Source organism: Barbus barbus (genome assembly GCF_936440315.1).
Source record: "Barbus barbus genome assembly, chromosome: 14".
NCBI classification, from domain to species: domain Eukaryota; kingdom Metazoa; phylum Chordata; class Actinopteri; order Cypriniformes; family Cyprinidae; genus Barbus; species Barbus barbus.
Genome location: NC_136742.1, coordinates 8,271,454 through 8,294,961, shown reverse-complemented (window position 1 = coordinate 8,294,961; position 23,508 = coordinate 8,271,454). Strand labels below are relative to the sequence as shown.

The 23,508-nt window shown below is 38.1% G+C and overlaps 1 protein-coding gene across 1 annotated transcript in view; it reads left to right on the top strand.

The window, feature by feature from the left end:
- Positions 1-21,936, top strand: part of LOC306880431 (disks large-associated protein 2-like) — a gene marked incomplete at both ends in the record, with an annotated part of 40,844 nt that extends 18,908 nt beyond the window's left edge. The window contains 4 exons of the mRNA XM_079433927.1: positions 4,153-4,367; positions 13,694-13,850; positions 15,694-15,913; positions 21,113-21,936. Of these exons, the coding sequence (XP_079290053.1) occupies positions 4,153-4,367; positions 13,694-13,850; positions 15,694-15,913; positions 21,113-21,936 (1,416 nt within the window). The remainder of the gene's footprint in view (positions 1-4,152; positions 4,368-13,693; positions 13,851-15,693; positions 15,914-21,112) is intronic.
- Positions 21,937-23,508: the final 1,572 nt, after the last annotated feature.

Here is a 23,508-nt window from a genome sequence, read left to right as displayed (position 1 = left end):
TGGATGAATTGTTTATTCCACCCATTTCAACCAATTTGACCCATTTAGGCTGATTTGCGACCCGATTGTGAACATGATAGGTTAGCATTATAACATTGACAGGCTGATCAGCCAAACTCGAGAGCACTGCCTTCTCTTGTGTGATTTTTGTTTGTATTGTGCGGTTACAGTGTTCACAGTCATGCTGAAACACCACCCTTTGACACTTTATCTGCTGGTGGCACTGCTGGAAAATGAAGGAAAAATTTATTCACATCTATTTAAAGGGGTCAAGTTTTCCTTTCTCTTTGGAGTATTTCAAGCTGTTTGTGCATAGATAAGATCCTTGAAGTTGCAAAGACTGAAGTCTCAAAACCAAAGAGATATTCTTTATAAAAGTTAAGACTCGACCACGCCCCCCCCCAAAACGGGTCATTCAAACACGCCCCCACATGTCTACATCACGTTGTGGGAAGATTTGCATATGTATATGCAAAGAATGAAAACGTAACTTTTATTCTCGCTGTAGTATTGTTGCTGCCACCAGCGCCATGTCGTGGAGACGCTGTGTTTCATTGTGACAGTCTGGCGCTTCTGACTCACAGCCTGTAAGTACGTTTTCTTATTTAAAGAATTTGCCACTGACGATTCAAACACGTGTTTTGAGCAGTGTAGAGTAGTGCTTGTTGTTTGTCGTTCCTCTGATCACAAATGCAGACATGGTAATGTTGCATCGCGCCGCGTAAAAAGACAGTATAAGTTATTATAATCAGTAATTATGTCCTCACTGGATGCAACAAGTGCCTCTTTTATAATGGGTTTTATTGTTTTTGTGTCGTCGCGCCGGGACACGGTATCACAATACGGTAAGGGGCGTAACATTTCCGTCTCACGCTTGAGGTATTCGGCCAATCACAATGCACTGAATAGCTGGCAAATCAGAGCACGCCTTGCTTCTCAGAACGATGAGCTTTGTAAAAATTTCAGAAAGGCGGAGCATAGAGGAGCAAGAATAATGCACAGTATGTGGAAAATAACGTGTTTTTTGAACCTTAAACCACGTAAACACATTGCATTACATCAAATAAACTAAATAATGTTCTTTTTAGCAACGTCATATTACCCCTTTAATATTTTTTTATTTGTTTTGTAATACATATGAACTCTTTTTCATTTATCTGATATGCACATTTATTTATATTCATTGTGTCATCTTGTTGCAGTTCTGTATTTGTGTCACTGTGTCTTGTCTTATGCAATATGTTGTAATCTACATCATGTTGATCAAAAATATAAACATTAGCATAATGCATAGTGTAATGACTGATGTGTCTGATGTCTTAACTGCAAGGTGAAATGTTTACTTGGATGCATCCCTTGTTGAATGGCATTTTATGGAGTTCTCGCAAAAATGTTTCCTCTTAATAAATTGCCCTGACTACCTCCGGTATAAACAATATCTATTTCTCATCTGAAGTCGTAGCTGCACTGCATATGCATGCTGTGTTCATATTTATTCATGTGTGGTTGCTATGGCTACATCCTACACAAATTTCTTCTGTTATCCCTTGAAAACAAAACTGGAGGTGTTAACAAATGCTGTGTTCAGATGTAAGAGAATTTTTAAGGTTAAGAGGTCTTTAGGTTGCCTGACCCATTTTTTTCTCACTGCAGATTTACTGCCAATAAGCTTGAGCACAGTGGTTTATTATAGCCGTGTTCTGCTAGGGAACTGTCTATGGCCAGAATATGACATTTAGAAAGAGCCATGAGCTGCATTCGACAGAATATTGTAACCATATTTCAAAGACAATAGAAGTAATTATGAAATTACATATGGAGATGTACTTAATGAGGCAAGAAAGCACTCTAAAGATCAGCTATTATACATTTTAAAAAACTATTTTTTTTAATTGCACTTAAGCATCTGAAAATACTACATTCAGTTCACACTTGCATAGATTATTTTAAAGTTTATTATTTCCATAAGTAAACTTTTTATATTGCTAAAATGTATTTCTTTTGATTCTGTATCAATTAATGGAGTCAAACATCGATAACAATAGCAATGCTTCGGCATCTCATAACTGTAAATGACAAACATGAAAGGCAACAATTAAACGTGTTTAGTGTTAGATGTTTTTAGCCATTTCTTGTAAAGCGCTGTTGTTTTTGAAGTGAATTCCATGGTATAATGCGTACCTCTCACAAAGAACCACGTTATGTATACAGAATAACGTGCTCCGGGTGTGTGATCACGGTGTGTGTGTTAACTGCTGTGTGTGTGCACGTTGGATGGGTTAAATGCAGAGCACAAATTCCGAGTATGGGTCACCATACTTGGCCGTATGTCACGTCACTCACTTTTTTAAATGAATTATGCTCTTAGATAACGAGTGACAACCTTCCGCAGTGTGTTTATGTGCTATTGCTAAAATTAATAAAATTACATAGCAACTCGAGCATCCCTCTATGAAATAATTGGCTTCCGAGAGCTGAGATTCATCACGGGCAAATGTTCTCTTTCTGACATCACCCTGAGAAACGATTACCGCCCTAATAGAGCTTCAGAGTATTTGAGAGTAGCTTCCGCTAGTCATTTATATCACTTTATATTCTCTTTGAACCTGCATAATACAACCATGCTAAATCCCGGTCCCTTTTCTGACCTGAACACTTTTTGATTGCTTCACAAAACAAATATATAATTTCTTTTAGGATATGTAGGTCGTGACGTGTTGAAATGTTAGTTAAATAAATAAATGAGACTACATAATTACTATCAAGAGACTGAAAGATAAGCTTTTATGTGATCCAGGTCTTCTGTGGGAATCTGATCCAGCTTTGGGTCCAAAGCTCTCTGACTCAGCTCTTCATGTCCTCTTGCTAATTGGTCTCTGTTTTTAGAGGGCTATGAATGCCACTTAAAAAATAAAATGACTTAATTATCATTGTTTATTTATTTGATCTATCTGTCTGTCTGTCTGTCTGTCTGTCGCGTGTGTTCATTTGAAAAGTACTTTAATTAAAAAAAAAAAAAAAATGTATTATTGTTTTTGGTAACACTTTATTTGAACCCTTTAAATACCCTTTAAATACCCTTTATTGTGTATTATATAAAAAGTTATTTCATGCGTTAATGCTCCAATCTATCTATCTATCTATCCGTCCGTCCGTCCGTCCGTCCGTCCGTCTGTCTGTCTGTCGGTCTGTCTGTCTGTCTGTAAGCATTTTATGATCTCATGAACAATTGTAACCACAGTTATAATACTTATATATTCTACTTATATATGTATTACAATTAAAATTATAATACTTATATATTCATTGTTACGCTTTTAGTATAATGCTTTGAAACATATGACAAGCAAACAAATCTAGCAAGAAATTTGCAAAGTAATTAAAGAAGTAACAAGACATTTGCAAATTTTATAATGCATTTTAAATTTTAAATTGGGTCATTTTAAAATTTGGTTAAATTTAATTTATGAAAAGATACTGTATACGCATTAAAACATACATTATAAATACCTTTATAATGCATTATACATGAGTAAAGTGTTGCCCAGTTTTGTTTTTTAAATCATGTTTAATTTTAGTTAAACAATAAAATAACACATTAAATAATTTTAATTGCTTTTTTAACCCATTTGACAACTTTTCTTTAGCTTCTTATTTTTAAAATCACTTTGTTACATTTAGCTACTTTTGTTTTTACATTTTTACATCAATTTATTTATTTTATTTCAACTTTTTTTTATAACTGTATCCGCTTATTTTTTTTATAATCAATTTATTGTTACATTTAGCTACATTGTTTTTTTTTGTTTTTTTTTTACATCAATTTATTTATTTTATTTAAACTTGTTTAATTATAACTATATTATCTTATTTTTTAAAATCAATTTATTGTTACATTTAATTACATTTAAAAAAATTCAATACACAAAAAAATCCTTTTATATATTTATTTACATTTTTATACTTGCTAATAATAAAGCCACAAGGAGTTCCTGGAATTCCTGGCTAAATGTGATGGATATATTGGCGGAAAGTCAGCTGCATATGGTAGGTTTAACAAACAGCTTGATGTGATGTGTGATGAAAGGTGCAGTATTCTCTCGCTCCGCGTGCGAGAACAGGCTTTGATGCTGTGTGTTTGTATCCCTGCAGGTGCCTCAGGATGAGTGGGGGGGTTATCCAGGGATTGAGAAGGACGAGGAGATCCCATGCCGCCGGATGCGTAGCAGTAGTTACGTCAAAGCCATGGGAGATGATGATAGTGGTGAGTCTGATACCAGCCCCAAGACGTCGCCTCAGAAGACTGTGCGGTCCGATGCCCTTGTCCTTAAATCAGCCATGCAGAGGCCACATATAGACACCCAAAGGTAAGTCTCAATAGATCTTTATTGTTCTCATTTTCAACGCTGAGTTGCCCACAGACTCTCTGGCCGTTATTTATCCTCCTGCCTTATCAAACTGTTTCTTCTCAATTCAAAAGCTTGAGCTGTTTCCAGGGCTTTTGCAGTAACGCTCATTAGAATCAGCTGTTTTCTTGTTTGTTTTTCTAGTTGTGAAGTGTTTCTGTGGTGTTTGAGTGGCTCACAGCATCGCTGACAATATTAATGTGCAGAGAAATTGTGTACTGTATGTTGCCTTAATAGTCTTATTATCTTGTGTGTTTTAGACCATATTCAGTGCAGTCAACAGCTTATGAGGCCTGGCTACAGTGGTGTAAAAACATATTGTAAGGTTGTAAATCGTGTAAAAGAGAAATTATAGTTATAGTTTAACTCTAACCCTGTGTGACTTTCTTTCACAAAACAAGATACAAGATACAAAAAAATTAGTTTTTTTTTTGGTCCTTGCAATGAAATTCAGTGTGGTCCAGTTTTGTTTTATACTCCATTAACTTTCATTGTACGAACATAAAAAGTGTTACAACATAACTTAGTTTGTGTTTTACAGAAGAATAAACTTGTACAGATTTGGGTGGACATAAGGGGGTGTGATAAAATTGTCATTTTTTCACATTTTTGTCAAATCTTTAAGCATTTATATATTTTTAGTTCCTCAGAAATAGTCTAGCTGAATCAACAGAAAATTTCCTGATAATGTAACTCTGATGAACAAATCGGTTTAATCACAAATTTGCCAAAGTTCTGAAATTCTATGTTCAAATCTATTTAAAATAATTCCGATTTATCAAAAATTATTAAAATGGATCATGGTTTATATTATAGAGTAATGTTATACATTCATCTTTTCACTCTTACTCTAAATACATATATGGAAATGTAACGGAGTAGAAAAGTAAGTTCTGAAACAGGACGAACGAGACGTGAGACGTGCAGGTCCATTTGCAAGTGAAAAACACAGGCAGGGTCAAAACATCAGCAAACAGGTATAACACAGGCAAGACAAAGAGTAATCCTAGGGCAAGCGTGGGTCTTTGACCGGCAAACAATATCCAGAGGGCTTGAGAAGAAGGGTAGTCCAATAACATGAGCAATAGGCCAAACGAGGTACAAACAGAGTCCGAACGGCAAGACAAGGGTTAATCCAAGATACACAGGCAGGAATCAGGAAACAGGAAAAAAGGCAACACGAAATGACAAGACTAACTAGAACTGGAAACTAGACTCAGTAAAGCAGCTATCACTAGGTGAGTGATAAACGCAGAACAATACTTGAGACTAAACAGAAACACAGACTGTCTCGGTAAGGCAGCTAACACTAGGAGAGTGCTAAACGCTAGAACAATCTTCGGCGATCTGACTGAGAAAGTCTGCAGATTAAATAAGGCGTGTGATGGGAATCAGCTGTGTAATCAGTGCAATCAGCTGTGTGTGTGTCATCAGTGCAATGGATGATGGGAACTGTAGTGAAGGTGAAGTGGGTGAAGTGCCTACCAGGGCAGAGCAGATGGAACTGGAGCACACCAGGGTGGAGCAGGCGTAAATGTAGCCCACCAGGGCAGAGCAGACAGAAGTGGAGCCTACCGGGGCGGAACAGACGGAACTGGAGCTCACCAGGGCGGAGCAGACGACCACCAGAGCCAGACAGAAGACCACAATGCAGAGCAGACGACCACCGGAGCTAGACAGAAGACCACCACGGTGGAGCAGATGGAACAGGCGGAGCAGAAGACCACCACGGCAGAGCAGACAGAGCAGAAGGAACTGATGACCACAGCAAGAACTGGCACCTAGGGAACACTGAGACACACAAGACAGACAGAGTATTTATGGCCGCAAGGGCCAAGGCAGGGAACTCAACAAGTTCATCAGCAATTTCCCTGATGACAACTGAGCGGGCAAACAGTTCATAATCAGGCTCATTGACTGTTACTGGACTGACAGATAGCTCAAAATAGCTAGAATAGGTGTGCTCGGGAATAGCTCGGGTGCATTGACAGAAACTGAAGCAGACAGTTTAGTGACAGAACAGGACAAAAGTTCATAAGTGGCCGCTGTAGCCGCGACAGGATGGGACGAGGATTCACAGATGGCCTCCTTAGCCATGACAGGACGAGGATTCGCAGACGGCCTCCATAGCCGTGACAGGACAGGACAAGAGTTCAGGGACAGCCCTTCTGGCTGCGACAGGAGAGGCAAAGAGTTCACAGACGGCCTCCATAGCCGTGACAGGACGGAACCAGGATTCGCAGACGGCCTCCATAGCCATGACAGGACAGGACGAGAGTTCAGGGACAGCCCTTCTGGCTGCGACAGGACAGGCAAAGAGTTGGTGAGTGGACACCACTGACATCTCTGAAGGTTCTACAGCTGTTGCTGCCACCTCTGGAGGTTCTACAGCAGTAACAGTCTCTTTGACCGCAACACGACAGGCTGAGAGTACATTGCTGGGCGCCACCACCATACAAGGAGCTGAAGCGAGCACCGCCGCTTTGGGAGGTTCTGCAGCATGTGCTGCCACCTTTGGAGAAGCTGTAGTGGGTGCCATCGCCTGGGGTAGTTATATGGTGGTGTACACAGCCCAAACGCAACATAAAGCGATCCCCATCATGGGAAGCGCTTCAGACAGGGGAATTAGTTCAGGAACAGGAGGGTTAAAGTGAGTGGGTTTGGGGATACCAGCTGTGCGTGCAGACACCAGTGGTGCATCCCTCACACTGGAAACTAGACTGGGATAATGAAGAATTGACCTTGATGATCTGGGTGCAACAGACAGGATGTGACAGGACGATCAGCTGTGACGTGACATGACTCCGGACGAACAGCTGAGACATGACTTGACACTGGAAGATCAGCTGTGACATGACTGGATTCTGGAAGATCAGCTGTGACGTGACTGGAATCATGACGATCTGTTGTGACTTGACTTGACTCACAAAGATCAACTGTGACGTGACTGGACTCATGACGGTCAGCTGAGAAATGATGGTGTTTATGAGTGCGCTCTGGTGCGTCCGCCATTTCAGTCACAGACGCGGTGTCGTGTTCCTCCTCCGCGACACCCACAGTGAATGGAGAGCCAACATAGTCCATATACTGACAGAGTGATGAATGCGGACCCTCACGTCTAAGTTTAGATATCAGCGGTTGATTAATGCCTTCGCAAAAAAACTCTATCAGTAAACAGTCCGATAAATCAGAGTAATAGTCAATGGACAAATACTCTTGAATTTAGTCCTCGAGCGATCCATTTGCAAGCTTTTATTCCAAGACGAGTTCAAAAACACAGGCAGGGTCAAAACATCAGCAAACAGGTATAACATAGGCAAGACAAAGAGTAATCCTAGGGCAAGCGTGGGTCTTTGATCGGCGAACAATATCCAGAGGGCTTGAGAAGAGGGGTAGTCCAATAACATGAGCAATAGCCTAAACGAGGTACAAACAGAGTCCGAATGGCAAAACAAGTGTTAATCCAAGATGCACAGGCAGGAATCAGGAAACAGGAAACAAGGCAACACGAAATTACAAGACTAACTATAACTGGAAACTAGACTCAGTAAAGCAGCTATCACCAGAACAATAATTGAGACTAAACAGAAACACAGAATGGCTCGGTAAGGCAGCTAACACTAGGAGATTGCTAAAAGCTAGAACAATACTCTGCAATACTTTTTTGCTTAGTTGTTATTAGACCAAAGATCAAAGGAAATCTGCAGTGACACCAGTAACTCATATTGAAGGGGACATGAAGCAAAACAACATCTTGTCCAGGTTTTCCAGAGAGCTTTATAGACTCTGAGCAACTGTCATCCACAGATCTGTCTGTCTGCTGTTCAAATATACAACAGTCTACAAAAGTAACAGTGATCACAAGCACTGAGGAAATTTCCCAAGCTGCAAGCTGCTGATCATTTAGTTAATCTACAGTTAAGATAAGTATTATTTAAAAAAATTGTAAATTACACAAAAAAAAAACAACAACAATAAAATAACAGTGCCCTCCAAAAGTATTGGAACAGTGAGGCCAATTCCTTTATTTTTTTGCTGTAGACTGTAAACATTTGGGTTTGACATCAAAAGATGAATATGAGATGAGAGATTAACATTTCAGCTTTTATTTACAGGTATTTTCATCTGGATCTGATACACAACTTAGAAGATAGCACCTTTTGTTTGAACACACCCATTTTTTATGTTACCAAAAGTATTGGAACATGTGACTGACAGGTGTGTTTTGTTGCCATGGTGTGTCCTATTAATTGATTATTCAAACAATAAATAGCACTGAATGTCTGCGCTCAGTTTCAGATCCGTGCAGACTGCATTTATAGTTAGACGTGTAACCAACATGAAAACCAGAGAGGTGTCTATGGGTGAAAAACGAGCAATTGTGAAGCTGAGAGAAGATGAAAAATCAATCAAACCATTGCACAAACACTGGCAATAGCAAGTACAACCATTTGGAATCTCCTGAGGAAGAAAGAAACCACTGGTGTACTAAGTAACACAACTCAAACGGGTAGATCAAGGAAAACATCTGCAGTTGACGACAGAAACATTGTGACAGCTGTAAAGAAAGACCCTAAAACAACTGTTAGTGACATCAGCAACAACCTCCAGAGGGCAGGAGTGAAGGTATCACAATCTACTGTTCGCAGAAGACTTCATGAACAAAAGTACAGAGGCTACACCAGAAGATGCAAACCACTCATTAGCAAGAAGAATAGGAGACGAGCCTCAAAAATTTTATCCACGTTACCTTTTCCACGTAATTGCGTATTACGTGACGTCACGAACGCGCATCACAGAACAGAGCAAGGCGAGCATTTGTGCTTATAAAACGTAAACTTTTTTGTTTATTTTTTAAATGACCGATCGTTTCGCTAGATAAGACCCTTATTCATCGTCTGGTATCGTTTAAAGCCCTTTGAAGCTGCACTGAAACTGTCATTTGGACCTTGAACCGTTTGGGTCCCAATGAAGTCCATTATATGGAGAAATGTTTTCATCAAAAACCTTAATTTCTTTTCGACTGAAGAAAGAAAGACATGGACATCTTGGATGACATGGGGGTGAGTAAATTATCAGCAAAAGTTTTTTTAAAAGTGAACTAATCCTTTAATTCTATCTGTTCCAATACTTTTGGTAACATGAAAAATAGATGGGTTCAAACAAAAGGTGCTATCTTCTAAGTTGTGTATCAGATCCAGATGAAAATACCTGTAAATACAAGCTGAAATGTTAATCTCTCATTTTATATTCATCTTTCATCTTTCAGTCTATAGCAAAAATAAAGGAATTGGCTTTACTGTTCCAATACTTTTAGAGGGCACTGTATATCTTTCTAAATATTCAACTCAGTGTCTAAGTTATAACTAACTCAATATCTCAATAAAATACTTAATTAAATGTTATCATCATTTTTATGCACAGTAACTGCAGCTGGAGAAAAACCACTCAGAACGTTGTAAGAAATGTAATAACAACTCTCTGGCAACCACCCAAAAGCAGCACCAACATCAAACAACATCTTCTCTAGGTTTTCCAGAGAGCTTCACAGAGCAGCTGTCATTCACAGCTTTGCTTTTCAAATATACATCAGCCACGATTCTGGGCACTTTAAAACTAGAAAAGTGACAGAACACACTCATGCCATCTCAGTATTCATGAACAACAGCATTCTTTAAAGCCATGACTCCTGACGATAGCAGTGATGCAGATGTTGGGTTTGTAGATTTGGCCCCATACAGGTGTGTTCCAGGAGCTGGAGAGTTGCTGAGATCATGATTTATCACCTGAAAGACGCTTAACCCACATTGCCCCAGAGATAAGTGCTTATAATAAGTGCACTATGAGATGTTGTGGGCAAGAGACGTCACTAAATAACAATAGGGACACTTAATTAGGACATCTCAGCGCTTAACTATCATCAACTCTTCTCTTATAATGCACTTGCTGGTATGAAATTATCTTTAGTATGCAGAAGAATATTGGATTTTGATGCTAGGAGCGTATCAAATATTACAGAGCTAAATTATTTTAATGTTGCAATCCACATAAGAATATTAAGGACAACATGATCAAATCAGAGTTTGTTGATTGTATTTTAGTGAATGTCATATCAACGTTGTCTCCCTGGTTTTATAAACACTGACAATAAAACAGGCCTGCAGTTTTGAGTGTAGCGTATTATAAAGTTTATAATGCTGTACTGTACTCAGAAAATTTGTTTTTCTTGTACACTGACAGAAAAAAAGTCAGTTTTACAATTAATTTCAAAGAAACAGCAAAGTAAAGTTAAATTTGAAGTTTTGAAGTGATCAAAATTGTGCAGTGACCACATAAAGACAGAAATAAACATAATCTATTTTATCTACAACTTCGAAAAAATTGTTTACAGTGTACTGAGGTGATTTGGCTACTCTATTTATTTTCCATATTCAACCTGAATGATGTTTCAATAAAAACCTAGATTTAATGGCAGATAATTTCAAAATTTCTATTTATTTAAATTAATTTCTTTATTTTTTTTTTTTTTAAATTAAATTTAATTAAATTTAATTTAGATTGACAGACTGAGAATGGCAGTACTTGCAATAAAAAAATAAAATAAAATAATAATAATAATAATAATAAAGAAAGAAATTCTGCCACTTGATATTGCGACATGGGCACGTAAAATACGTAAAATGTACCGACAGAGTAAATAAGGTCATTAAGTAATCTAGAAAAAGTTATTGGCAATTGACTACTTCAAGTAACTTTCCCAATGTTAGCCTACAGCGTAAAGTTTTGGATTTTGTGAAGACACTGTCCAGACAGTCATTTTTATTTGCTGTCAAACTGATGATAAGAAGGGCATCTGTTTGGGCGTGAGGCGACATTGCTGAAAATGGAAAACAACATGAGGCACAATGTGTCTAGGTTGCTCTAGAGACACCATCAAACTCTATATTTCCCAAAATAGTTGCTCTGTGTGTGACTATGCCTACAAATCCTGCACACTCAGAAACCTGTGAGCTGGGTTCATATAGCTGCTGATGATGCAGTAAAATACATAAATTTTTACATTTGTGTTCTAAGTGAGCACTTTCTTAGCAAGGAAATGTATCAGTTACCATGCTAATTACCCATTCTGACTTACCCACAATTCTATGCTGTACCTTTTTGAACTTAAAATAATGCCGATTGGATAAACTTAAAGTAAACAAATCTTTTATGTACAGTAGGTAATAGATTGTTTTAAAGAATCATTTAACCCAAAAATGAATAGTTCACTGTTTTTTGTTTTCTTTCTCTCTCTGATGTTGTTCCAAACATGTTTGACTTTTTATTGACTTTTTTATTCTGTATAACAGAAGTTTGAAATAAATTATTGGTCTATATTAAGAAAGTAAGTGGGAAATGACAAAATGACCAAATTGTTGGGTATAATAATTTGATATCCATTAGGGGATATAATTTAAATCATCAGCTATATTCATTTAGTTATGTGTCATTTAGCAGATGTTTTACATCTATAGTACTTCTGTTGATGAATGGCAGTCCTAGAAAAACCTGGTATCTTGCTCAAGGGCAATAGGAAAAGGGGATCTTAGTAACTTTCCAGTTCACAGGCCACACTAATCTGACATTTTATAGACTCTGTCGAGTCTGTCGGTCGTAGCTCCTCATTTTATCATTTAGGTGCATGAAAGAAAAGCACCAACATCATGTTACTTTTGCACCTAATTTCAGTCTAATCAATCAGCTAACAACTAGGGAATTAATGTCTATTATTACAGATAATTACAGACTTAAATCACAGCTTCTGTTTTATTACATTCTCGTGCCGTACCATGATCTCCATTCAGTACACATTATTACAATAGGGCATGCACCCACACAATTTCATTCACTGCATTTATTTATTTATTTTATTTATTTTTTATAATTTATAATTTGCTTACATATCAATAATAGTTGATTTTTAACATTACACATACAGTTAATTTTTTAAACCTACATGTCCAGTTTTCATTTCTGAGTCTTTCCTTCATGAGTAATTCATAGTAATTCTGATATCTCAGAATAACTTGTGCAATAAGTGGACTGATTTTGACTCTAGATTAATGTAGTTAAATTGGCTTGTACTGTATTATGATGGCTGAGATGAGTTTGCATAATACAGAAAACACTGTGACCATTAAGTTCATCAAATTCCTTCCTTTTTTCATTCTTTGATTAAAGGATAGGGGCTCACAGGAATGAATTCACTGTCAGGATATTTCATAAACATTTAAATGAGAGGTACAAAGTCTTGGCTGCTGTGTATGGTGATAAATTAAATAGTGAGACAAAGTTTGCGATTATGCTGCGTCTTTTGGATTATGTGCATTTTAAAGGTGAAGTGTATAATGTTCTGAATGCCTTAATTTGCAATGACTATTTGTTAACCATTTAAAAGTTGATTACTCTGAAAAGTTTGTTTGAGCATCCCAGACAGACAGGCACAGCAACATTGGGTCAATCAGTGTTAGTTTGGGTATCAATGGTACAGTATCTTTTTTGCCAAGTAAAGTCGTTATTTTTATAATTATGTCTCAGAAATCACACACTTCACTTTTAAGGATAAAGAACCAAGGTTATTATTTTTCTTGTCGTGCTTATGTGAAAGTAGTTGAGAATTCACACATTAGCTGCTGATGAGAGAACTGAGGATGAAGGGAATGCTGTTGATGTTTGAGACGTCTTGGCAGTGAGGAAGTGTTAGAGGCTTCAAAAATGTCATCCGATTTCTCTTTTGCTCCCTACACACTTTCTCTCCTATCCATATGCTTGTCTGTTTTTTCTGCTGACAGATAGTTGCTGTCTATGGTTTTGGATTAAGACTAGAAGCACTGATAATGTGTGTTCTGAGTCCTCGCTGTAACATGTCACATGATTTGACGGTTTTTCTTTGTTAGGCCATCATACCATAAAAAATCCCAAGCAATAACCAATTTGGAAAAATAGTAAAAATAAGATGGTTAATGCTCATTAGTGTCCAAAAACAACCATAAGGTATGATGTTTCCTTCGCACCTCTGGGAAAATAGTTTGCTTGCTGCATCTTCATCTTGGTGTGTATATCTGTCTTCATATGTGGAAAATAAATTTGCACTTTCATGACAGCAAAGCTGATAAAGTCACTTTATCTTAAGTCTCAGAGTTTGCCAAAAGTTCACCATTGTTGGTTAATGCAGAGTGACCCTTCAATCTAATTCTGAATAGGTTACTCTTTAGCTACATTAGTTTTTGGTTGTTCCCTCCATTTAGCTCTGGCTACCACTTGCAAACAACGAGAGAAATGCGCCCTCACCCCAGCATGTCTCTGGACCCAGCAACCAACTTCAACACTCAACAGTTTCGCTCCAGAAACCAGAGCTACATGCGTGCAGTCAGTACCTTCAGTCAGGCAAGCTGTGTCAGCCAGGTGAGTCCAACCACTCGCAACACCACATGGCACTGACACACAGATACAAGCAAGGGCAATCTACATACAGTAAGTGGTTTCAATCAGAGGGCTTTGGATATCTGAGATGCTCTACTCTTTTCTTAGACTGTGTCTTGAGCTGATTTGGAGACTTTTGAAGACGTTATGCTACCTTAAGTCGAATGATCTATGATTCATTAAGGGGCGTTGACTGATCATTAGATGATCCAAATTTGTCCAAGTTGGTTTAGGTGGAAAAGTTGAATACTTCTTCTGTGGTCTTGTAGCCTGGTTGGAGTTGATATATGACCTAGGCTAAGCTATTGCAGAATAGGTTGGCCTGATTAACTATGTCCCAAAGCCTAGTTTGATTTAGGTGGTTTCGGTGGTTGACCACTGTAACTACCAGCTGGTCGGGTAGAGAAAGACATTAATCTTGGTCAACCTGAATAGAATTGGTAGACATCTTTGGCTAAACTGCTGGAGATATTAAGCTGATAAACTACATTCCAAAAGCCAGCTTGATTTGGTTGGCTAACCAGCAGAACTAAAAGTAGGGTGGACCAAGGACAACTTTGGAGAATTGACAACTTCATCAACTGGATTAGAATTGGTAGACCGCCTTGGCTAAGCAAGTGGGGGATATGTTGAGCTCATTAACTATTTAGGAGGTTTAGGTGGTTGGTCCCCCATATTACCAACTGACAGGGCCAGTGAGACCTAGTACCTGCCTGGTAAAATCTGGTAGACCATCTTTGTTAAGCTAGTGGGGAATGGATTGGCCTTTGACCAGCTGGTCGTTCTTCGCTCAAAGACAAATTGGGATGCCATTTTGGTCAACCGGATTGGAATTTGTAGCTTGCCTTGGCTAAGCAAGTGGGGAATATGTTGAGCTGATTAATTATGTTCCAAAACTCAGCTTGATTTAGGTGGTTGACCCCCCAAAATATCATTTTACAGGGCTGATGAGCCCCAGTACCTGATCAGCCTGGTTATAGCTGGCAGACCATCTTGGCTAAGCTGGTTTAGCTACTTGACAGTGTTCCAAAAACATTTTGAGCTAGTTGACCAGCTTGACCACCTTAAACTGGAATGTTTGTTTGTTTGTCCCAACAAAGTTGTGGAGATATTTATATAAGAACATAATGTTTTATCATGTTTGGTTAGAGAGACAATAACTTGATGTGATGTTACCTTTGCTAAAGTCTGTTCATACAAGCAATTGTTAAAACAGGATGTCAGAAAGCTGTGGTAGTGTTAGTTCATGTGGGCTTTAGGTAGGTGGCTTTTTACAGAATTTTATTGATGGAGTAGGTTACAATTGAGACGTTTTATGGAGGTTTTATAGAACATGCAAACTATCAAACACATTGGAAAATGTTTTAATTAGGGTAGGGAAAGTGTTCAAATTTGTGTTGTAGTTCTAGGAAGACTTTAAAGCAGTAGTTTAAGTTACATAGACTATATATCTTTTAGCTTAATATTGAAGTTTATTTTTGGAAAGTTAGCCGTCGTCTTCTTATGCTTGGTTTATGAAAATCTCAGTTTTCTTGCTTTCTGCTGCTGTTGACTGTTTGTGTCATTTTCCCTCCGAAAGTTCTTCAAACAATCTGCTTTTCTTCATTTACCTATTATGAGATTATATTCCAGTCTGAAATGTTTTCTCTTATCTTGTTGCTTTTTGACATAATTCTACTGAGATGCTCAAGGTCGGAAATTGCCAGTGGTATATTCCTCCTGCTAACACTCCTTCATATTTACTGTGCAAAGGGGAAGAATCAAAGTGAGAAAGAGAAAGGAAGAGGAAAAATTAAGGACTGCTATTCCTGTTTTTGTCTCTCAGGTGAGTGAGACTGAGGTCAATGGCCAGTTTGAATCAGTTTGCGAGTCCGTTTTTAGCGAAGTAGAATCCCAGGCCGTGGAGGCCTTGGACCTGCCCGGCTCTTTCCGCACTCGAAGCCACAGTTACCTCCGTGCAATTCAGGCTGGGTATTCCCAAGATGATGACTGCTTGCCTTCAATGACATCTTCTACTGTCACTTCAACTCTCAGATCCACAACAGGTAACCGTATGCCTCAAATCCCACCTGAGAGAGAGAGAAAAGGCTTAGAGCACATACCCGCCATACATTCAGCACATGCTGAACTACATACTCTGGCATACCTACATATGTACAGTGGGATTCCCTTGTGCTTGAGAGATGACTGACTTGAATGTCGTTTCCGTCGACTCCTGTCTGTTGTGTGTGTTTGCTTTTCTGCGTCTGTGCTCCCCGAGTGTTGAGAGATGGTTGCCTGCAATTCCCTATGCACGAGTCATGCGTCCTTTTCTGGGCTTCTGATTGGTTTGGTCCGGTGGTAATGAGAGGCTAGACAGGGGGTCAGAAGGACTTAGGTAGATACACAACTCAGCATGCTTTTAACTAGTACAGCTGTCCAGAGCATGCAACACTCCATGGGCAGGTGTTTTCACTTAGCATAGAAAGTCAGGTTAAGGTTGGGCAGGAAGGCCGGCTTTAGACGTGTTCACAGTCCTTTAATTTAAAAACTTGTGTCTTCTAAATATTGAAATTATAAATTTAAAAAAATACATATTTTGGTTTGGTTTGGTAAACTTTAAAAGCTGTTTCAGTCCTGAATGCACAAAGCAATGACTGTGAACTATGTAATCAATTTTATTTGATATTATGTGTTGCATAAAACATCTACATTAGTCTAAAGAAATTCACAATGCTTCAGAAGTCAAATTAAGATACTTGCTTGAAAAACTAGTGAAATTTTTCAACTAAATGAATTAGAGCAATATGCACTTGTTTTTGAGTTCTCTCAGAGTGAAATTTTAAAAACTAAATGTTAATGCTAATTCCTAGTGTTCAAGGCATAATATTTAGTGAATATTAGATTATTTTAGATAAGTTTATTGTATATATAATATATAGTTACTTCTGTATGCCAAGCCAACCTCTCCACATGGTTAAATGCTTTATTTTATAGAAAATATTAGTTTATTTTAAAAAAACATCTAACGTCTAATGTCTGTTTTAGTAGAATATTTTTGCATTGAAAAAAAGTTAAACAAGTTTCATCATAATATTGCATTTGAGCAATTTTTCTGTCACTGAGGTGAAATTTTGGTAGGTTTGTTAATGCGCTAATTGAATTATGATTTAATAATCTCTGTATGAATTCAAAAACTGGAGGTGAAATCTAATCCTATTATGCTAATCCAGTTTTAACATTAATCTTAACTAATGAGTAATTTTCACAACCTAAATGGGTTTAGGAAGACCTGACAGAGCAAGTGTGGAGGTTTTGTGCAGCACATACTCATGAGAAAGTGTGCATCACGTGTCACAGTTTCTTTGTGCAAGCAGAATGCCGCCTCCGCACCCTGTCCCAACACCCCTGCTGTGTTTGGTGTACACATGGAGTAAAGCTATGAACCCTATTGAAATGCCACAAATTGATGTCAAATGATACTAAAAAAAAATTTTTTTTCAGTTGTTTACATTTGAAAACCAAAATGCTAATTTGTTTTGTATGATTTGTTTGGTCGCTCCAGTCAAACTTTGTTTCTTTCATTTAATGTGGGCTTCTTTGTGTTTGTTATTCAAACTGGAGTTTGATTTGATTGGACCTTCATACTGTCAAAAACTCTACTCAAATACTGACAACACACCGAGGACTCTAAGGAGAAAGGAGAGCTCTCCAATCCCACCGTCTCACTCTGCTGAAGTGCTTTCACCACATATGGCTCTGTATGCAATCCCTGTCAGCTCAAGTCAACCGGCTGTAGGACAAAACCATTTTCTCAAAAGGATTTCATCCACTCTGTTTCACTCTGGAGGACTTCTTGTTTCAGCAGTCCTGTACTGCTTTGGATTTACAAAGAGAATCATAATTTGTGTATGTGTAGATCCTAAATTAGATGCTGTCTTCCCTTAAAGACTTTTAAGAAAGTTCAAATAATTGCTTAAGCTCTGGTATCGATGCTCTGTGGTTCTATAGTTAATTCAAAAGCACCGATCAATCAGAGTAATGTTACCAAGCATATCCCATAAATTTACGAGTAGATGAAGCTAAATTTAGTTGCCGCTAAAATCATTGAGTAAGGTGTTGGGTGTTCTGTGATGGTGGAGAGGGAGGGTGGGCAACATGGCCCCTCGTTGGCCATCACAGGAAGGAGATCCAGGGGAAAAAAGCAGCTGGAGAGATGCCTGTCACAGGTATTATAATGTCAACACGCATACATCTTTCAATGGATATGTGTGTTTTTGCACTGCCTTCTCAACTAAATCAGGATTAGACCTTTGAAAAAAACATCACTAAAGGTCAGATCCAGTGTTCATTTGCCAAAGTAGAAATGCTTTTCTATAAAAGGCATTTCAAAAATATTTTTTCATTTTATTTTATTTCAGAATTAAATGTTGTTGATTACCACAGAAAATCATTTTGATTATATAACCAACAACAAGAAAAAAGACATGCACTTACAATGAAAATCTATGGGGCGAGACATTCTGGAGAGTTTAAAAGAACAATTGTGAAACTCAAACTTTTTAGCGATGTTTTCACACTAGTCTCATGTTGACGTGTAATGTTAAGTATTGTGGTGATATTTTTGCAATACTTTGTATTTATTCTGGTGCAATGCCTTGCCCCATAGAAATCCATTGTAAGCGTAATAATGTACCTATAAGTGCATTATTTGTTTATTTTTACAAACTGAGGGATGAGTTTAAATTTTGTGGTAATTGACATCATGTCACAGATAATTCTTATTAATTTTTATTTATCTTTTTTTGTTAGTATGTTAAAATGGTTGGGTCACTTTTAACGTTTCTCTTAATTTTTATACTAACCTTGGCATCCATGGAGGACAAACGTGGCCAGCAAAATGCGGTTGGAAGTAAGAGCTGGTGTGGAAGATTTCAGCTGTGATGGACAGTGGGATTGCAGCCTCTGCCTGGTGCAGCCCTCACAAAGGACTTTATTGGATCGTGTTTCTTCTTAATCCTGCCCCTATAATCTCCACATGGTCCAATCAGCTCGATAGATGGGCTTTTTAACATATTCAATAGGGTTCATATCTCCTTGCCTGAATGATTGCGTGACATTTTATTGCCTTTTCATCTTTTCTGTTGCACAAAAACAAGACAATCCTTAAACTTAGCCTCCACATTTGCCACAATGCTCTGTGATTTGATAAAAGGATAAAAGGGGTTAATAGCATTGAGATATTGTTTTGTATTGGTTATGCTGTGAAGAGATGGAAAGGCTTAACAGATTAGATGTTCTTTGACGTGAGTGAGAAGGCAGTGTAAACACATATCTGAAAGCTAAATGTATGTGAGTAAAAGAAAGTGAAAGACCCTGACAACACAATCTGCAATGAATTTCATTTAGTCAATATTTAACATGAACACTTTCATTAAACCAGGGGCGCTTCTAGCCTTTCATCTTTTTTTTGATACAAATGGATAACAATTGTCTTTCCCTGCAGCACAATGTAATTCACAAGTTGCACATGCAGTAAAGATCTGCTTTGTTGTTGACAAATGATACAGTGGAGGTAAATATCCACCTCATCCAGTCTTATGAAATATCCCTTTCAGGGGCATAGCTACCAGGGGAAAAGGGGGACAAAGTGCATAGGGACCAGAGATTGAGAGGGGCCCCAGAACGATGTTCTCTGGGGGGCCCCCAAATGAATGTGATTTTGAGTGGGCCCCATAGCAAAATTAGTGCAAGGGGCCAGAATTCCTAGCGACACCACTGATCCCGCTATTATTTTGGTGTGACAAACTTCTGCACACGACTCCAACCCAGGCTCATTGAAAATACATGCTTGTAGCACAGTTTCTGCAACCCCAATATTACAGTACCTTGCATGTTTTGTGGCAGTTTTAAAAGTGAAATGTCCAGTGAGTAGCGCTAAAAAGCATGTTCAATGACCAGAGCCATGTTTTTATCACATTGTTACAGGCACGTATTGCAGCATATTTATTACATTGTTAATGCTCTAGTAAAGTTAATGCTCTATATAACATACACCCTACACCAAACTCAACCCTAAACCTACTAGATAGCGTATTAAAATGGTTTTGAAGTCATAACATAATATTGCGCAAGGAACAACGCAAAAAAATGTGCTTTCTTAATTGAAACTCTGGCCCTGCAAATCATACTTTGTCTGAAAAGGTATACAAATTGTCAGAGAAAAACTGGAAACTGCAGAGATTCATACGTATAGATAATTTTTTTTGAGTTGCGCGGGAAACGTAGGTAGGTACATGTATTTTCAATGAGCCTGGGTAGAACGATTCAGTGCGTTAGTGAACTGTCCAAATGAATCAAACTAAATCACAAACAATTTCAGACTTTTTTGCAAATCCGTTTGACAAGTTGGTTCAAAACAAATTAGTAAATCTGGCAACACAGATACTAAACAGCTGATATAAAACACATGACTTAATTTCTGAAATATTATCAGTGAAAATTATTCTCAAGCTGATATATAATCAATCCCATGAACACATAAAAATGTATCAATAATATTTTATTTGGACATAGTGGTATTTAACTTGGTCTCATGCCTCAGTAATAAAGGTCTAGCAACGCCCCTGCATTAAACCTATAGTTGGAAACAGATATTTGCTTACTTCCTATAAAAATCAAATAGAAAAAAATCACTAGCCAGCAATTAAGCATTAGGTGCAAAACGGAATTGCTTCCTCATCAATCTAATGTACAGTCTTGTTCTTCAGTCTCTCTTCATACACTGTCAGAGAAAAAAAATGTTGAAAAGTTGTACCTTTAGGGGAACAGCCCTCAAAAGGACACATCTGTACCTTCTATCCCTAAAGGGTTTATAGTAGTACCTTAGAGTATGAATATGTACCCTTAGAAATATGTACTCTTATGGTACTATTATGAACTGTTCAGGGGTAAAGAAGGTACAAGGGTGTCCCTTTAAGTCTACTACCCTAGTGACAAGCTGTTGTACTCCTAAAGGTACGATTTTGGATTTTTTTATTTTTATTTTTTCTGGGAGTGTACTTGATACATATGAAAGTTCCTGAATTTACTCCCAGTAACAAATGGAGTGTGCAATTGAAAATTGTGTGTACAGGGCATTTACTCACATACTGCAAATATGACACTCAAGTGTTGACATTAGATAAAGTGAGAGGCTTCGCCGAATTCCACAGCTGTTCATCCCTTTGAATTTCCCTATCTCCATATTCAAATTTGTCTTCCAGAAGGGTATGATGCAATGGAGGGCATCTCATTGCTAAATGAGGATATGATTGAGGACGATGATGGCGCCAGCTCCTCAGCTTATCAGGACATCGAGCGGTTTGAAAGAGAAAACGCTGCACGTAGTCAACACAGCACCAGTTCCACGGTCACGGCTATCTCCATTCCTCCTACCTCCAAGCATGCCTACCGAGTCCCGTGTCCGCCCCCATCCCAGCCCCCACCGGATCCTCCTGTCCCGCAGGCTATTCAGGCTTTCAAGGAGTCCGCAAACATGGTGGCTGCCTTCAACATGCAGTGGAAGGAGGAGATATCGGCGATGCGCTACGAGCTAGCGGAGCTACGCAGGGATGTCTGCGGAGAGCTCAAGACTTTCAACAGCAACTTCTTTAATTTCACCCAGTGCTATAACATGTGGACCATGTGCCGAGAAGCTGCCACTGGCACCAGTTCCAGCACCAGCGAGAGGGTTTCCGTTGGTGTCCAGACCGGCGCTAATGGTCTGGTGAGACAAAACACTGCAGATGCCTCAGTAATGTGTCAGCCAGAAGCGGCTGCCTTCAACATTTTCGACCTGATGGAGCCTCCGCACATCGAGATCACTGAGGGAACTCCTGAAGGAACCACGGCCACCAACAGCCCAACCAGTCCAGATAGACCCACCACCGGCCCACCGCTGTCTAAGCCGTTGGGACGGTCCAAACTGGACACTGGCAAGAAGAAGAAGAACTGCAGTCGAGCGGACGGTCAAAGAAGTGCCAGCCTTGAACTCTGGTGCAGAAAGTACACTAGTGGACCAATGTCCTACTTATCTCTATCCTTCTGATCATTCTCATCACTGGAACAGACATTGACTTTGTTTCTGAATCAACACTATACGCCTGCATCCACAGAAGAGCTTGTCCCTTTTCTCTTGGCAAAAAAAGATGATAGCTTTGCTCAAAAGCCGAAAGAAGAAGGTGCCATTTTGGCATAACGGGGATAGTGTAGCTATTCTTGATGGAACCATTTGCTGTGCCGGATCATAAAATCTGTTTACATCACCACGGAAATTAATCATGAATGTTATTTGCTTTGTAAGGAATGTCACAATTTTTCTGACTGTCACCATCAGTGTTTTGTCCATGGCTAAAGCATTTTTTGTGCCAGTGGTGAATCATCTCACCGCTCAGTCTGACCAAAAGAGGTTATGAATATAGTTGAAAGATGCACATTTTTTGGCTTATACTTTTAATGTTCATCAAATAAATCTAAATAATTTAAATTTGGCAGATTCTTTAAATATACTTCTTTGCATTGTTTTTAAGTTAGTTATTTAACTTTTTTGTAGACGGTTGAAAATATGGAATACCGTTAACTTTAGTGACTGAGGATTTCAGTCATGAGTTCAGTTTGTATAATAACTTCTATGGTTAAGATTAATATTAACGGTTGTGCTACAACATAAATGGTCAAATCTAATGTGAACTTTGAAACCATTGTGTGCTTGCTATCAAGTTGCTACTTGGGAACTATAACAATGATCTGTATACATGCTATATTAACTACTATGCACTAACATTTACTACATTTATAATTTTATACAATGCACTTTCAATTACATTGACAAAATTACCTGCATGTAATTACATCTGTAATTACACTGTTGTAACAGTGTAACTGCTACACTTACACAAGAGCAGCGAAACAGTTTTGCAACACAACATGAACACAATAAGTGCATTATTGAAAATAAAATGTGAAATAAATTGTACCTTTAGGGGTACAACAGCTTTTCACTGGGGCAGTAGCCTTTGTACCTTCTTTACCGTTTCTTTACCGTACCATAAAAGTACATATTACTACCTTAAGGGCACATATTACTGCTCTAAGGTACTAATATGCACCATTTAGAGGGTAAAGAAGGTACAAAGTTGTGCCTTTGAGGTTACTGCCCCAGTGACAAGCTGTTGTACCCATACATGTACTATTTATGTTCTTATGTAGCAACTTTTTTTTAAAGTTTAAAAATTCACATTTGAACTATGACTCTCTAATTTATGTTGTAGAACAACATATTTGAACTTATTTAACAACAAAATAATCTATTCCAAAAGCCTTTTAGAGGAAACCCATTATATTGGTCTGAACAACAAACAGCTCTAGAGCTGTCACACAACACTTTTGCTTTCAATGCCAAATGAATATGATTGATCATGCTCAGCAATCATGTTGAGCTTTTTGTTCTCAGTTTCCTAGGAGAGTCCCATATAGATGGATATAAGAAGTTGAGAAATTTAAACAAATTTAAAGAAATTGTATTTTAACTCAAACTTACCATATTTACTGTAACTCTACATTTGCGGTGTAATTACTAGCTAGCATATATCGAAAGCATCTGTGGACTATTTACAAAGTA